Source organism: Botryllus schlosseri, chromosome 4 (genome assembly GCF_051294905.1).
Source record: "Botryllus schlosseri isolate E-star chromosome 4, Bs_hap1, whole genome shotgun sequence".
Lineage (NCBI taxonomy): Eukaryota > Metazoa > Chordata > Ascidiacea > Stolidobranchia > Styelidae > Botryllus > Botryllus schlosseri.
The window spans coordinates 18,341,708-18,358,206 of record NC_137239.1 but is presented as its reverse complement, the minus strand read 5'-3'; the positions used below and the strand labels follow the sequence as shown (position 1 = coordinate 18,358,206).

The following is a 16,499-nucleotide window of genomic DNA, read 5'->3' as shown; positions in this document are numbered from 1 at the left end:
AAATGTATCCTACACGCACAATCATTATTTCTCTTAGAACTAGAGACATGAGGTCATGGGAAACTATATCTAGCCTACATGACACATTCGAGTCAATAACGTCACTCACATTGGATTATACTCCTAACGTATTTAGCAAGTGAGCAGCATCGTAAGTGATTTGCATAGATAATCTGTGACTTATGTTGTCATCATAGTTCAGAAGCACCATAAAACCAAGTGCATCAAGCTTAACACAATTGAGACTACCTACAACTACATGCATATATGCATTTAGATCCGCAATTTAGCTCAAGCTGAAAGTATTTGGTGAATTGAAATTGACTGCATTCAGAAAATTTGAGATGACTTGACTTTGAGTGAAGTCACTGAGAAAATTTGCAAGTCTCGAATTGCAACTTCACAATTTTTAAAATGACTAGACTCGCATCAAAATTTGAAGCGACTCGAAATGACTTGTGAGTTGATCCCAACACTGAAAAATACAACAAATAAAATTGAAATAATTTACTGTTCGTCTAGTGATCCAACACCCATTTAAATAGTAATAGAAGTATCAATTTGACTCTTCGACAGAGATATTGCACACATCCATCCATTCAATCATGCATGTGTTCTTTCATTATGTCATTCATCATTTTAAAACAACTCAATGTCGTGATATGAAGGTGACACCTCAAACGCCAAAATGATTTATGAAATCAAAGACCTTCAAATACATTTGAATCAAGGGTTAGATAGCAGACATCGTGCATGAGCCCAGATAGATTGGATTCAGAAAATAGGAATGTAGATTGAATGTGACAATGGTGGGCACAGAAACGATAAATATTCCAATAGGACATCAAAGTAAAAGTCCTTCAAGAGAGAGAGTCTTTATTTTATCATCAATCCTGTACTTCACAGGTCAATAATTCCGAACTACTTTCTATTCAAGAATGCATTAGTGATATGGTGTTATATATATATCATATATATCGACTTTTTAATTAAATAAAAATGGCAAAAGAAAACAGGAAACAAAAGAACATCAAGAGATTCAGTTTTGCGCTCGTGTTATGCACCTCCAGCATAGGCGGTCATGGGCATCTTCAAGCCAGGGTTGCCAACTGCAGGATGGCTTCGAGAGCCAATTTTTTTTAAATAGTGCCAAATTAATTGAAAGTGCCAAATTTTCATTAGTGTTCGAAACGACCTTATATGTAAGGAGAAATGAGCTTCAACAGTCCAATTAAGCTTAAATTAGACTGCAGAAGGAAGATCTTACATCTTGGTGGAATTCGTCTTGCTCTGCATGCATAGGGTTATCAAGTTGAGTAAATTCGGTAAAAGTCCGCAATTCAACAACAAAAGCGGCACAAAGACGAACAATGGATCAGCCTGCTTATTGGCATCACGAATTATAACGCTTTACGATATAGTCTTGACCTGGGTTCATATGTCCAAGAAAGGGAGGGCATGTCAAGTAGCCTAACTGGTGAGTGATAGTTGGCATTAGAAACTTGGTTTTGCCATGAACAGCCGATGAAATGACCTGCGACCTAATATTTCGATGTACGGTGATGCAAGAAAACGATTCCTAGGACGTGAGACACCTGTATGCCTACTGCAATTCCATATTTGTCTAACTGTAACATCAAATACTTTTTAGGTGCACGAGTAAACAGAACTAGTTACTGATCTCATGTGCTGTTGACAAATTTTCATAGTGATAGCTGAAAAAAGTCGAAGGAGCCAAAATAGTGCCAACGTGCCAAACTCAGATTCCCAAATTTGGCTGCCAAATGCGCCAATTGGCAGCACTGCTTCAAGCGACAGCCGGCGTTGTGCTAAATCAGTGGTTCTTAACCTTTTTTCTTCCAGCGCCCCCTTTCGAAAATTATCGTGCTCCAGCGCCCCCCCCCCCCAACTTCATTTTGTAAGGAATGTAATAAAGACAATGAGTAAGAGGGAGGGCCGTAACAGCACTTCGTTAACCCCCCTAAAAACGATTGCCTTGCGCACCCATAGCGTGATAAACCGATCTTCTGAGGGCTTCGCCTCCACGAACCCCATATCGTGATTTTGATGGTCAGCAAAGTTTGTGTGGCCTGGTCGCCCTAGGTGCCAAAATTTTCCATAATGCATGAGTGAATAGGTGGTAATTACATATATAAGTCGCTATAAACTTTTTATCCTCTCAGCCCACGTCATCGGATTTACCAGTAGCACTGAGTGAGCTGTTGTATAGGAAAATAAAGGGCACGTAATTAATAATTAAACATATTCGGGCGTGCCCGCAGGTACAATTATTCGTTACCAGGGCCGTAACAGCACTTCGTCAGCCCCCCCCCCCCAAACAAAAAACGTTGGTCCTGGGCCCCCATCGGGTGATAAACCAAACTTCCGGGGGACTTCACTCCCAGACCCCCAGTAGGCTGTCCGCTATTTGCTGATAGCCTATTAGGTATTTACATTGGGTGTCCATTTACTGAGGCAGCTATTCTCGCCTATTCGCGCGAAGTGCGAAAAATTTCACTAATTAATGATTGAATTGGTCAATATCATCGGGAATTGCATGTAAATTGAGATCAATTTTTATCCTCTCTCTGCTCACGTAAACCCATTTACCGGTAGAGCTGAGCGAGGTGCAATGTTCCCTCTAAGCTGCGCACGCGCGCAGTGCTGACACGGTCTCTGCACACAGAAAATCTACGTTGCGCACAACAAATCCGGAGTTATTACCTTTTTTTAGTCGTTACGCACTGTTGTCCAAGGGTCAGCGCAGTGAGTTGTTGAGTGTGCGCAGACTCATCAAAACTTAAAGCGAACATTGTGAGGTTTCTTAGAAACTGTAGGGCCCGTTACTAATAATTAAACATATTCGGGCGGGCGAACCCGTTGGTATGACTTCGTTGCATGATGTTATTTCGTGACCCCCTGTCTGCAATATCAAAAAATATAGAATCGCTCAACGGGGATATCGCCCAACAGCAATATCCCTGTCGCCCAATCGTACTAAACTAAAAGACGCACACGATTTCAGATTGGTATTTCTTCACTGACATATAATTTTTCCCTGCCAGATGGAATTCGTCTTCTGGGGTTCAGATTGCCAAGACAGGAACATTCGGTGTCAGTCATTTAGGCGCCCATGGACAATTAAACCTATATGTATTTTAAAGGTTATATGTAACGAAGTTTTCGGTGTTAATTTGCTCTGAATACTCATTAAGTATGTCCTATCACCACATCATCTACTGCGAAGCCATTTTTCTCCAGCGCCCCCTATACCGCCCCCCTGAGCCCAGCGCCCCCATATCGCCCCCTGAGCGTTTCCGCCCCCCTTCAAGATCGCCAGCGCCCCCTGGGGGGCGCTGGGGGCAAGGTTAAGAACCACTGTGCTAAATCATCACCATTGTCGAGCGCCATGTTGTTCGATTCCAGCCATCTCATGAACGAAACATGCTAAATTTATTGGTCACAGTCAACTTGAATATCCGGGTCCAGCAACCATGGTATGGTTGCGACGCCCAATCACCCAGCAAGTAGTGTCGGTAAGCATTGGCAGATAAGGTTGCGACTGTATGCACTTGCACTATTACACAGTATTACTAATAACTAGGGCTGGGCACAATGATTCGAGTACTTGAATCTGAATCGAGTATTAATTTTAATGATTCGAGTCGAGTAGTAAAAGAGGATTTTTTCGAGTACTGAAATTATACGCTCATCGCAACTGAAAGGTAATTTACTAGCGAGAATTATAGTTCTGGTACTATTTTCCACTGAGGAAGGCTTGAAACCTAGATTGGCCGTGTCGCAGCATACGAGACATAGTACAAAGCTACGAACGTTACTGGAAATAACACATTTTCGAAGTCCTGATCATCCCACAACATTGCCAAGAAGTACAATGACATCGGTATGGTCGAAAAAATACAAAAGTGTCTTTAATGTGACGGATAACAGGCATTATATTGGTTGTAGTGGCATAAAAGGTACATATTTGAACGTTGACACAGTACGTTCTGTTGTGACGTCATAATGAGTGATACTCGAATACTCGACTCGACTCGAAGCGTAATACGTGATTCAGAATCGAATCACTCAGGTACTCGATTTTGCCCAGCCCTACTAATAACACGGCGTCACGTCGCACAATGAGCGAGCATCGAACATGTGCGTCGCCAAGCAACTGTTTTGAATATGGAGAGTGCAATCACCCGTGAAACCACAGTACCAAACTCCAGTAATCCATTAGCTGGTGGTCAAGTTACATCATGGCATCCTCTGTTGGGGGGCTGCCAGTAAAACTGCACTCAAGCCACTGCAGAAACTACAGCATAAAGTGCTCCGAATCATAGCTAGGGCCCCAAAGGGGCCTGGCTGCCCATCCAATAAGTCGCTGCTGAAGAGATTCGGCGTCCTAAACATAGAAGATATGCGGAAACTAGAAATCGCCAAGTTTATGTATCAGTTTCACTGCGGTCGTTGCCCCGAATATTTCAATGACTTCTTTACCTCTGAATCAAAAGCGCACAAGTACAACACACGCGCGTCCACGTCGTCCAAATATCATATGATCGACCGAAAAGATCATCGCTCCATCAAATATGCCGGACCTGATGTGTGGAACAGTATCCCGCCGGCCATCCGACAGTCGACGAGCATGTCCACATTCAAGTCGAAATACAAGCAATTACTACTAAATAAATACAGTCCATCCCCAAGATTACCGGACCACGACTGACCTATCGATCTCGCTTCCCATGACATGCCGCCCTATTTCTTGTCGCATTCTTCTTCTATACTAACTTCTTTACTTTCATTCAGTGTGCATGCCTCCTCTTTACATCGCCTAGGCCAAGGTGGGTGTCAGATTCCATAGACTACTCCTTGTCGCTTCGACATCTTCCTGTCTTTTCATTGTATCGCATTTTTATGGTGTATTGAACTGATAAAATTGCTAATAAACCAATGATGATGATGATGACCACCTTAATATTCAATGAAACCAGTTTTATCCGAACGCTGTTGTTATACCGATTTTAAATACATAATATTTTCTGGGTCAGGACACTGGTTAACCTGCTTATCAAATAAAGGCCATCAACTATGCTGTGCTACAATTACGGCCTCGTCGTCTGCCAGCAGGTAGGTCGTCATCGACGTGATGAGCACCCCTGACCGTATTAGTTTAGTAGGGCTGCACAACATCGAGTACCTGAGTGATCCGATTCTGAATCATGCATTAGGCTTCGAGTCGACTCGAGTATCCCTCATTATGACGTCATATCAGTATGTGAGATTTGAAAGCTGGACCTATCTTTTATGCATCCACATTCCAAAAAGAATACAATGCCTATTACTACATCACATTAAAGATACTTTAGCGGCATTTTCTTCGACCTTACCTATTTCATTGCACTGCTGGCAATGCTGTGGGTTGATCATGACATCGGAAATATGTCATTGTATCGTAGTACGACATGTTTCGTATGCTGCGATTCGACCAATCGAGGTATCGAAACTATATCTCTCGTTGATATATGAAAATAAATAACCAAAGTACTCGAAAAATCGTCTTTTACTACTATAGCCTCGATTCATCGGCAAACATCTGTTAGATAATCCGATTTGTGCGAATAATTATCGAGACGACCGATTTGTGTGCCTTGGAGTCGACTTTTATCAAAATACACCAACCAAAACTATGTCAACAAAAGGAGTTCGTGTACCACCTAAAAATCGTAGGCTACATTGGAGGCTCTCTCTTTCATGCTGGTGACGTCATATTTTGTGATACGATTCTCTACTAGTTGCTGACGATTACCCCTGACGAGTGTCAGCCGAAAATATTCGGGTTCATTTCAATATGAATATATATTATTTAATTGTATATTGAAGTTCTGTACCTCCAAGAAGCTCTTCAGACCAGTGTTGGGATGACTCGAGTCATGACTTGACTCGAGTCAGACTCGAGTCACCTTTTTCGTATGACTTGACTTGACTCGAGTCACTTTGCAAAAATGACTTGACTTGACTTGACTCGACGCCTCAGAAATGCGGATTGACTCGTGACTCGGAGCAAAATTCACGAGTCAATTTCAAGTCATTAAGTAAACGGTGTCGATTAAATCACCCTATATTATGTATGTTTTGGTTGTCAGCGATACGCCGGTGTCACTTGCGAGATCAACCAGTCTTCAATCATTATAAGTTTCACTGATCATCCATTGTTACATCACAAATAAATTGACCGCTTACGAAACCATCACACCTACATTGTCGTAGTAGCAGTAGATTTATCTAATCGCATCGTATCTCTGCTTCTTAGGCAGCTTAGTGCTTACATTGCGCAGTGCTCACCTTTACCAACACTCTTGTATGATTTAAATCGAACGAATATAGTTTATGCCTTTATATTCTCACAGAGGTGTAGGTCGGTAGAGCCTATTGTACCATACCAATTTGTTCAACTTCTCGAGGCTTCGTATTCGATCCTTTATATTGGCTGATAAAATCAAACTGTAGCATGTAGCTCACGTTATTCACGTATTTTATTATCAGTTCTACGTGTGCGTGAGCGATAAAACACCTTTTTGAATGAATATTTAACTTTGATTCAAGATAAATGGCCAATTAATCTATCCTTTACACAGTTAGCACACAGTCACACAGTTGGGTCATCACATATACTTCGAAAATTCAATTTGACTCGAATCGTGACTTGACTCGTGACTTGACTTGACTTGACTCGACTTGACTCGAGTCACCTCCAAAAAACGAGTGACTTGACTTGACTCGAGTCACCTTTGAAAATCGATTGACTTGACTTGACTCGAGTCAAAATGTGCAATGACTCGATATGACTCGTGACTCGAAGGTAGTGACTTGATCCCAACACTGCTTCAGACTCGACTCATTAGAATAATTACTCGATTCACATGCGAGTACTATGGAATCATATTGTACCCAGCCCTATTTATTCGATGTCGACGAGTTTGGATATATCTATAGAGCTTCGAATCTGATTCAGCCGCCATCTGCAAATCGAAATCAACTACTAGGACCCTGACGAGAATATCTTGAACCCATCTGAAATGTATCAAGAAGTCTCATGGTTTGTATGGATCAATTTGCGGTGTTTCATCTTATAATAGTGCACCGAGACAGAAAACAATTGACCCTTTAACGCCGACCAACAGAACTAACAATAGGATTCAAGACATCGACGCGGAAAAGGAACATGACATAGCCTACTGGCCAAAAGATGAGACAATGTAGCATAGTAACGGTGCGGATTGCTGTTCGTTGTTCACGGCTCTATCAATGAATAGGTTATTGTTAAGTTGTGCTTTTGTAGAACAGTCGACAAACAACGTCCAATACGAATTCAATATATCTATTCATATTCATCAACAGAATCACCAGGGTTACCAATGTCTTTCCTTTTAAAGAAATCGAAGATGTCCGCCGAGGACGCTCAATTGCCCTTCTTTTTGGCAATTCGTCGTCTTTTATAGTTTTGACAGCCAGGCGATTGTACATGTACACTGTACACTCCAGTGTACAGGCACTACTAAAAACGCCATAAATTACGCGAAAACTGTGATACCTATCTAGTTTTACTTCCAGTCGAAAACAACCGTTAACTACTCCTCTCTGGTCGGGTTTCGACCAGGGCTTTGGAACCGGAGCCGGAGCCCGGAGCCGGAGCCCCGGAGCCGTGGATTTTCACCGGAGCTGGAGCCGGAGCTCTATATAAAATTCAGCCGGAGCCGGAGCTGGAGCCCGTTCTTTGAGGAGTAGCTCCGGCTCCGACCTATTTCATAAGATGCAATTATTATATATGCAACAACCACATCTGCTGATTTATCATAATTGAACAACAGGTCTGGATTTTAATGCTGTGCACAGCAATGGCATAGAGTAAAGTGCAATCTAGTGCAACTATGATGTTGTCGACAATTGACAAGTATTCAGTATGACGTCACAAGCCGGCACGGTGGCACCTATATGTCTTCGTTGCGCTACATCGGATGTTACTGACGGCTGACAGACTCTAGATTACTATAGATAACTAACCTATGGGTAAATTAGTAATCTATATAGACCAGGAATGGCCAACCTTTTCGGCTAAAGTGGCACATGCAATTGACGAACGAGTGTGCGGTCCACTAGCCGCGCCAAGCGGGTAAAATTTTCTAAGTCTATAAATTAACTAGGTCAATAATATTATTACTTGAGTATTGCGGATCTATTGTATACCGCCCGCTAGGCTCAGTTTGCAAGGACGCGACTATTCGGCGTCTGGTCACATCGATATCGAAGGTCTCCGATAATATGCGACAATCATGTTGTGCCTACATTTCACCGTCGACGATCTTTATGCGAGCGCAAACGCGAAAAGCCTTTCTCCCGTAATTACGAATACAGTTAGACTCAATCGGGTAAATAAGGCGTTTTTTTCACTTTCAGTAGGAGGTAGGCTACCAAGCAAGAAATCGTGTGACAAATAAACACGCGAAGCGTGAAGAAAAATTTCGCTACTATTTTAGTTTATTGTAATGTACGACGATTTACTGAAAATGTGACTGGACCCTGGATCTGCCAATGCGTCGGAAGTCGGAAAGGATATTTTAGTCATCAACATCCCAAGTGTCGCAGCCAGAATTGTAATTTTTGTTTGGCATTGCAAGTTCACAATCTGAGCAATTCATTTTCGATAATATAATAGGAAATTACCTCGCGGGCCACGCAAAACCTCTCCCGAGCCACATTTGGCCCGCGGGTTGGCCACCCCTGATATAGACAGGTTATTCGATAATTTCAGAGCCGGAGCTGGAGCCGGAGCAGTGGTGATAATGCGGCTCCGGAGCTGGAGCCGGAGCTAATGTATGATAGAAGAGAGCTCCGGAGCCGGAGCTGGAGCAGTTTAAATTTACGGCTGCTCCAAAGCCCTGGTTTCGACAAAGAATCCTCGTTTTCCTCCACAGTAGATATGCCTGGATCAATGATTGAGAGCTGATGAAAAATCGTCTAACCTGCAGCGCCAACTCCCGCTATAATGGTAAGCGACTGCGAACTTCACATGATTACTCCAGAATCACGATGTCGGTATACTACAATCATTAATCAGTGACACTTCGTTTGTAAACAAAGTGCTTTTTGACAATCTTTCAACAAAAAGTTCTCGAATATATACCATGCAATCAGCCAATCACAGCCACAAAAGTACCCACAAAGAGATAAAATGAGCGTGAATAATTCTCAATGTCTGAGTCACGATAAATAATTGTATAGATGGGCTGAAAAATGAATGCACGACATTGTATAACGATCTAATCCCACAGTGAAAAGACGATACAGTAAGTATGAATCGATTCAAGGCACAATCATTACATGGTTTACGAGAAGGGTGGGTAACTGGGTAGCCACAATGGATGATAACCTCATCACACGTGCAAGATGCTAAAACACAGATATCGCCCTCTATACATCGTTTTGACCGCGTTGAGTGCAGTGAATCACTACCGAAAATTATATATCTTAAAAGTGCGTTGAATTTATATAGAGAAAAGGGGAGGTAATCGAGGTATCAGTAAACTTAATGGTCTTGTTCATACCATTAGTCTCTTCAACTTGTACATCAAATTGCGACACGCAGTCGTAATAACGAAGAGAGTAGAAATACGGACAGGAAGTGACAATTTCAGACACTAAAATGTACACTTGTATCAGGCGAAGACACAGTCAAGTACGGTACCCCACAACAACAGGGAAAATACAATATAGAAATTCATCTTTTTCGAGGTGAATCATTAGAAAGCTTGACATAAACGTGACTTAGAAACAACACTCGATGCACAATTCATAGCAATACTTCGTCGATACGAACTCAAAATGAAGAAATCTAGTAACTTTTGACAACAATAAAACAATTTCAAATTTGTCAATGCATACATGATGTAAGATCATTAAAATGAATCATCGATATCGCCAGTATCTTTGACATTCGCTGACTAGACAAAGCAAACGAGAATAAAGCGCTGATTCGTAAATGCATATATGAAGCAACATTGTAAACTTGAATTTTGCCGGTACCAGCTGGGTAAAAACGTAGCAATAACATTGACAGTCATAAAAAACGTCTGATTTGAACCCTACAAAATTTCATTATGTTAGAGGCCGTATCATAAAAGGTGTACGACGTACGTCTCTTATACAATATAGGCCTGTAATATCCATGATCTCAGTAGCTTGATTAAGATAAAAACGGTTAGCAATGGTAAATATAAACAACAATTCTACACTTGATTTCTAGTCAACGAAGGAAAAACAGATGCTGTATAAAACCAAAGGTACTGATCAAACAAAATCACACATGGACGTAGTGCAAGTATGTATAACAAAAAGAAGCACTTTGCCGAATACGCGAGCTCAATCAATCAGGAATTGTGTATTAGTTCCTAGACTCTTCCGAGCTCGGATAAAATCATCTCTGCACATATCAAAAGTAAGCGTTATGCAAATCGGCTGCTTTCTTCAAATAATCGTGATGCGAAGCGAACAGCTTGAGCTTATGGCTCACTTCGATCCATGACACGGCTCTGGCTTCTCCCTCTCTCGGCTGTAGCGAGAAAGGTAGTGGTGTTACTAAAAGGAAATTTACAGAAAAAGGGAGAGCTTACGGAAAACTCGACGTGTTTGAACGCGTCTCCGACTTCGTCGTGGAAGTTGCAGGCCACCGTCTCGATCCAGGCGTTGTCTGTGTTGCGAGCGTCGTCACAATATCCGCGGAAGAGCTGAGAACAGTGTTTGACATTGTTGCAGATTACAGGAAATTGTCAATAAAAGCAAGCAATATAGGATAATCAAATAGGTCGCCGCAGGAGGCAATCAGAAATGATGTATGTCTACGTTTTCGGAGTAATCATCAAGGTTTTACCTACTAGCGTTACATACTGCGGTTATTTTTTAGACAATTTCCACGTCTAGTCAACAGTTTATTGGGTAAAACTGCTTACATTTTACAATTAAGCTTTTATTAAGTAGAAAGAAGTTTAAGGATATGTTTGCATCGCATTTCCATGTGAAATAGTCATAATACGTTAGTCGCGAAAGGTTGTCACCAGGGTTGTAATGACTCGAGTCATTTTTTTAAATGCGTAAAATGTCTCGATTCGAGTCAATTTGTCTATTGACTCCACTTGTACTCGAGTCATTGGGCATGACTCGACTAAGTCATATGAATCGAGACTAGGACGGCCAAGACAGACATTTCATTGTAACTTCGAAGAAGAGTAAAGTCACAACAATAATTATTGGTATTTCGTCTATCAGTCCTGATACTTGGAAAATAGAAAAAGTGTTTTGAACCGGATTGAACTAAAAACTGAACAGTGAACAAAATGACTCACACTATGGATCGGACTCGACCTCTACTCACTGACTTGGACTCGGAATTGACTCGGTGGTGAATTGAAAATGACTCGACTTGACTCGAGTCAAAACTATAAAAGTGAGATGTACTTGCGACTCGGAACCTTGTGACTTGGTTACAACCCTGGTTGTCACTGGCTATCAACTGCTTGAAGTATGCTGCATTCGACCAAATGAACTTTTTCAAACTACTCACTTATGCATGTCGCATTGGCGCTATATTTAGATAAATACCTTTGCAAGTATGGGGTGCAATAAATGAATGTTTGCTGAAGTTTGTTCAAAACTACAGGGAATTTGGCACTTGGTGGCCTCTAATCTCAATTCTAACCAACTCCCTACCCCAACCCCTGCCTCCAATACATTAATGCATACACACCGAATTCCCAATTCAACATATTCACCATGTGCAGTATATCAAGTTCATATTCAGTGAAACATTCACTTTAGGATTTAATGATGCAATATTGATGCATCGTTTTCATAATAATATCAGTCATAACATTTTTAATGCCAAATCTCCAAGTGCCGAGAAGACTTGCAACTTGCAACCATTTACAAACATCTCAAGACATAGAGACTACAGAGTCTGCTTGCATATTCCAAAGCTCATATCAAATTTCCAGCATCCATTCCTAACTTACCTCCAAACCGCCAGATTTGAAGAGCAATTGGATGTTTCGCTGTTCGTCCATGTCCACGCCGTCCACGTCGAGCGCCTCCTCCCCAAACTCTCGCTGCAAGGTCTGCGACACAGCCTCTCCGGGTTCGACCATGCCCTGCCGTAAGTTTTTGATTAGAAGACCGTTACGTAACAGACAGAGAAACGCCGACGGTTAGATGTCACAAAAATGATTCATTTCCCACATTCGTAATCTGCTGAGCATTAAATTCTTCAGGAATTATCGTAATAATAATAGCACTAATTTTAGACTACTTCCACTTGACAATTTTCGTCTTTTAGTCAAAACTAAGTCTAGAATACTTCCTCTTCTAGTTACTCAAAAATCATCGCTACTTCAACTTGTCCTCCAGCGAAAATTTGCGAAGTTACTTAAACTGTTACTTGAGTGCGTTGACTACATCGTCTACCTCTGATCGCGCAGCCCCGAAATGAGGCCAGAATCTTACAATCCGAGGTAGTACCCATTTTCATGGCATTCATATATTATAATGACACCGGGGCAAGCCGACTCTCCCGGGTAACACAGCACTAACCCCAGGAATGGCCCACTCCCCAGTATCGGCTCTCAGAATCGCAACGAATTCCAGGACGGGTTTGTCGTTAGTCTTCATAACATCGCCGGCTTTGTTTCTTTTCCACCTGGTGACCACCGGGTCGGCGGCGTGGTTGGGGCCGTACCGTCCCAGTAAGCCACGTCCCTCGATACCGGTCCTGCCCTTCGGATTTCTGAAATACCGAACAACGACCGACTTTGACATGGGAAAGTGTCATGTTAATGCAAAATACGTAGTATTGATACGGAATTCCCGACTACAATATGCAATGTAAATAAAATAAATGAATTTATAGCGGATATATTTGGGAAATTACTGTCAATAACTAGAAATTCTAATTGAAACAGGGTCATTTTGATATTGGCAAAAATATCAGAGTGTATTCCCATAAGCATGAGAATGTCTGTACACTGTACAGTGTGCATCAAACTTGGTTGTTTTCGCACTATACCAGGGGTTCTCAACTTCCCTTGTGTAACGGGCCGCATTTTAACAGCAAAAGACGCTGCGGGCCGCAGAACAATATTGCCATGTATTTGTGGGCTACAATTAAATCTAGGCTACTGTAACCTATTTACCACTTGCATACGGGCATTTAGTACATTTTTATGTATTATAAAGCATCAATGGACAACGTCCGTAAGTTTGCAGCTGCTGCTTATTGTGAGAATGTATCTTCTGGCGGCGAAAGTAAATCCCTTCATGGAGCGTGCAAATGCATTCATTGCCAAGTCGGTATATGCAACTTAAAACCCTTCCACCAGAGAACCGAACTCTCTGTTTCAATGCTGGAGCGAGCAATTATAAAATTACGGTAACTTTTGCGTTACAGAGGCCATTATCACACTGAGCTCTGAGTGATATGAGAGGAAGTCTGGCGTTCGGGGCCATTTTTGAGAAAACCAATCAACCAATCTCCTTTCCTTCGATGCCTGGGGCCCTGCATCCACAGTTACAGAAGTTAGCTTTGTCAAATTGATATTTTTCGTTGGCCCCACGTTTTCCCAGCCAGCATTTCCTCTGCATATATGCCCGCTCTGATAAAATTCAACCAGATAATTAGTTATGCAATGTTGATGGATTTGTCCGAGGTTGGGTTAAAGCAGTCTACGCGGCAACGTGTTTCAGAACATGCGACCGACTGACATTGATGTTAATCCTCATGACACGATTGAATCAGACGACTGTATCTTCGAAATATGTCAGATGATAGTGTCCTTGCTGCTACGTTCCGAAAACAGCAAATATTTGCACAGTATGTTAAGGTCTTATTGAAATCGCACCTTCTGTAGCAGATTTCTTGGATTTAGCGATATTCCAAGTAATTTTGAACATTGTGCCTGTAACGTCGTCGGCAATCTAAACAACCGTTCGCAGTGAGTCAAACACTCTTAAAAAGTGCAGGCCTACTATACGTAACGGGATTCTCTTGAACCAGTGTCCAGTAGAAAACCGATTCAAAACAATAATAATCTGAAGTCGAGCATATATCAAGAAACGAGAGCACATTAAAGCAGTGTTGTTGTTGTTGTGTTATTCATGGTGTTTGTCGACTACTATGGTCATTTAAACCAGGCCGATATTCTTCATACTTATTCCGTAACAGCCGACTTTTAGCACAGCCCACTTCTAGGCTTCTTGTAAGACACCGCTTGCGCGGATTAGGTGGCGAGGAGGAGCCTAGATAAACCCCTTACGCTTAGGTGTTGGAGCAGTGGTTCTCAAACTTTTTCAGACACACCTCCTTTTTTGATAGAGAATAATTTCGTGCCGCCTTATCGTCATATAACAAAATGCAACCAGGATGCTACAAACGGCTAGTTTGCTGGCATGGAAGGTTATGACTGTTGATGAGAGAATGCTCAAATATGAAATTCGGACTATATACACAAAGAAACAACTATGAATTTAGGATATATTGCGCGCAGTGCAAATTTTTTTTTCAGTTGACCGCAGCGTTGCGCCCCCTTCAGATGCTTTCACGCTCCCAAGGGGCGCGCCCCCCAGTTTGAGAACCACTGCATTCATGAATGAGTAATCAAACGAAACAGAGACGGTACGATAAAAGAGCTAGGTATCTAAACTACTTTGTTACAATACCGTGTCAGCAATAATTGCGTTTATAATGAAAGATGTCGCGGGCCGTAAAATAAGCGTCTTCGGGCCGCATGCGGCCCGCGGGCCGCGGGTTCAGAACCCCTGCACTATACCGTTCTCGTGTAGATTATAACTAAATTAGAGCATGGAAATATTTCACAAATTAGATTGGGATTAGAGCAAACCAACATTTCACAAATTAGACTACAATCACATTACCGGCATTTCACTGTAACAAGTCTAATTACAGAACTAGAATTACCCAGTTCTCCAAGTCTGCATAATAGTTGAGGTATTCAAAACGCCAAATGTCATGATTGCGAGAGAGTGTCATGCGAGTGTCATGATGGGGAGGCATTCAAAATATACAGTTTCGTGATGGCGAGTCATTCGAACAAACCAGGGTTGTAACCAAGTAACAACGCTCCGAGTCCGAGTCACAAGTCAATCTCACTTTCATAGTTTTGACTCGAGTCAAGTCGAGTTATTTTCTATTTACCACCAAGTCAAGTCCGAGTCCAAGCTAGCGAAAAGCGTGTCGAGTCCGAGTCATGGTATTATGACTCGAGTCCGAGTCCACGTCATTGTGTTGAATGCTCAGTTTCCAGTTGAAGTCTTGTTAAACCCGCTTTCTATACATCTGTTTGTTGATATCGAATGGTTCGCATTTATAATATGCTAATTTTCCTCACTTTTAGCAGTTTCTGGCTGCATTTTCAAGAACCAGTACCAATAGACGAAATCCCAATAGTGTGGTTACTTTAGTATTCTTCGAAATTACAATGAAATGTCGGTCTCAGGCGTCTGAGTCTCCTGTCATATGACTTGGTTCGAGTCATGCGCAATCACTCGAGTCCAAGTCGAGTCAATACACAGATTGACTCGAGTCGAGTCATTTCCGTATTTTGAGAAAATGACTCGAGTCAAGTCGAGTCATCAGAAAATCGTGACTCGAGTCGCTTTTGATTGCAATTTTGAATAAATCTCTATTATGACACTTGCTAGTTTGCTTGAAGACATCAGCAATATCGACACTGGTTTACAGTGGTGGGTCACAATTCAGATTACCTCGGGATTCCGTCAACAACAAGGTACGTCCCGGTGTGGCTTCTCCTCAGTACTTTCTCCTTCTGATCGAATTTATTGTACGGCAGCGCGGGCCTCGATTTCGGGTCGTACTTCTCCAAATCTTCATCCGCCCAAACCGGATTCGCAGCTACAATGGGGTCAGTGTACGATGGTGGTTTGTAATCCTTCCATTCGACCTGACAACGGGTTGAAAAATTGCCGTAATTACAAAAATTGGATCGACAGATTCGCAATTTAGTTCCAGAAATATCACAATCTAAATAGGAATATCACGTTATATATTATTGACCTCGTTGTTTTTTGCGGCATACTGAATGACTCACAGATATACATACACACGATCCATACATAAGCGCACCATGACTGCATGATGTGCATATGCTGCTGGGCAAGGAAGGAAAGTACAGATATAGCCTTGTAACGCTTTCCGAGTCATGCACCACCCCTCCATGCTATCCTGGAAACGCTTAGCGACAAGCGAGGAAGCCACAGATACCAGTTTTACTGATCAGGTCTTTGGTCTGACCCGACCAGGGATTAAACCACGACCTAGCGATCAAGAAGCCGGACGCTCCACCGATATGTCATATTGATTCATTTCATACAGAAAAATCCTACCGATTTGACTTGTGGTTCTCAAAGGCCAA

At 42.0% G+C, this 16,499-nt stretch overlaps 1 protein-coding gene and 1 long non-coding RNA gene across 4 annotated transcripts in view; both read right to left on the bottom strand.

Moving 5' to 3' along the window:
- Positions 1-16,499, bottom strand: part of LOC145437219 (transient receptor potential cation channel subfamily M member-like 2) — a 122,402-nt gene that overhangs the window by 82,197 nt on the left and 23,706 nt on the right. For 2 of the 3 annotated variants that reach the window (XM_080314411.1, XM_080314414.1), the window contains 5 exons: positions 15,832-16,028; positions 12,646-12,838; positions 12,072-12,206; positions 10,677-10,790; positions 9,764-10,615 (listed from right to left, as the gene is read on the bottom strand). In XM_080314411.1, coding sequence (XP_080170537.1) covers positions 10,496-10,615; positions 10,677-10,790; positions 12,072-12,206; positions 12,646-12,838; positions 15,832-16,028 — 759 coding nt within the window. In that variant the 3' untranslated portion in view covers positions 9,764-10,495. Of the gene's footprint in view, positions 1-9,763; positions 10,616-10,676; positions 10,791-12,071; positions 12,207-12,645; positions 12,839-15,831; positions 16,029-16,499 lie in introns of those variants that run through there. The other variant, XM_080314412.1, reaches the window with a different exon arrangement.
- On the bottom strand, positions 13,180-14,520 carry LOC145437224 (uncharacterized). The gene is made up of 2 exons (XR_013914620.1): positions 14,357-14,520; positions 13,180-14,303 (listed from the first exon to the last, which is right to left on the bottom strand). It is a non-coding gene; the product is annotated as an uncharacterized LOC145437224 (long non-coding RNA).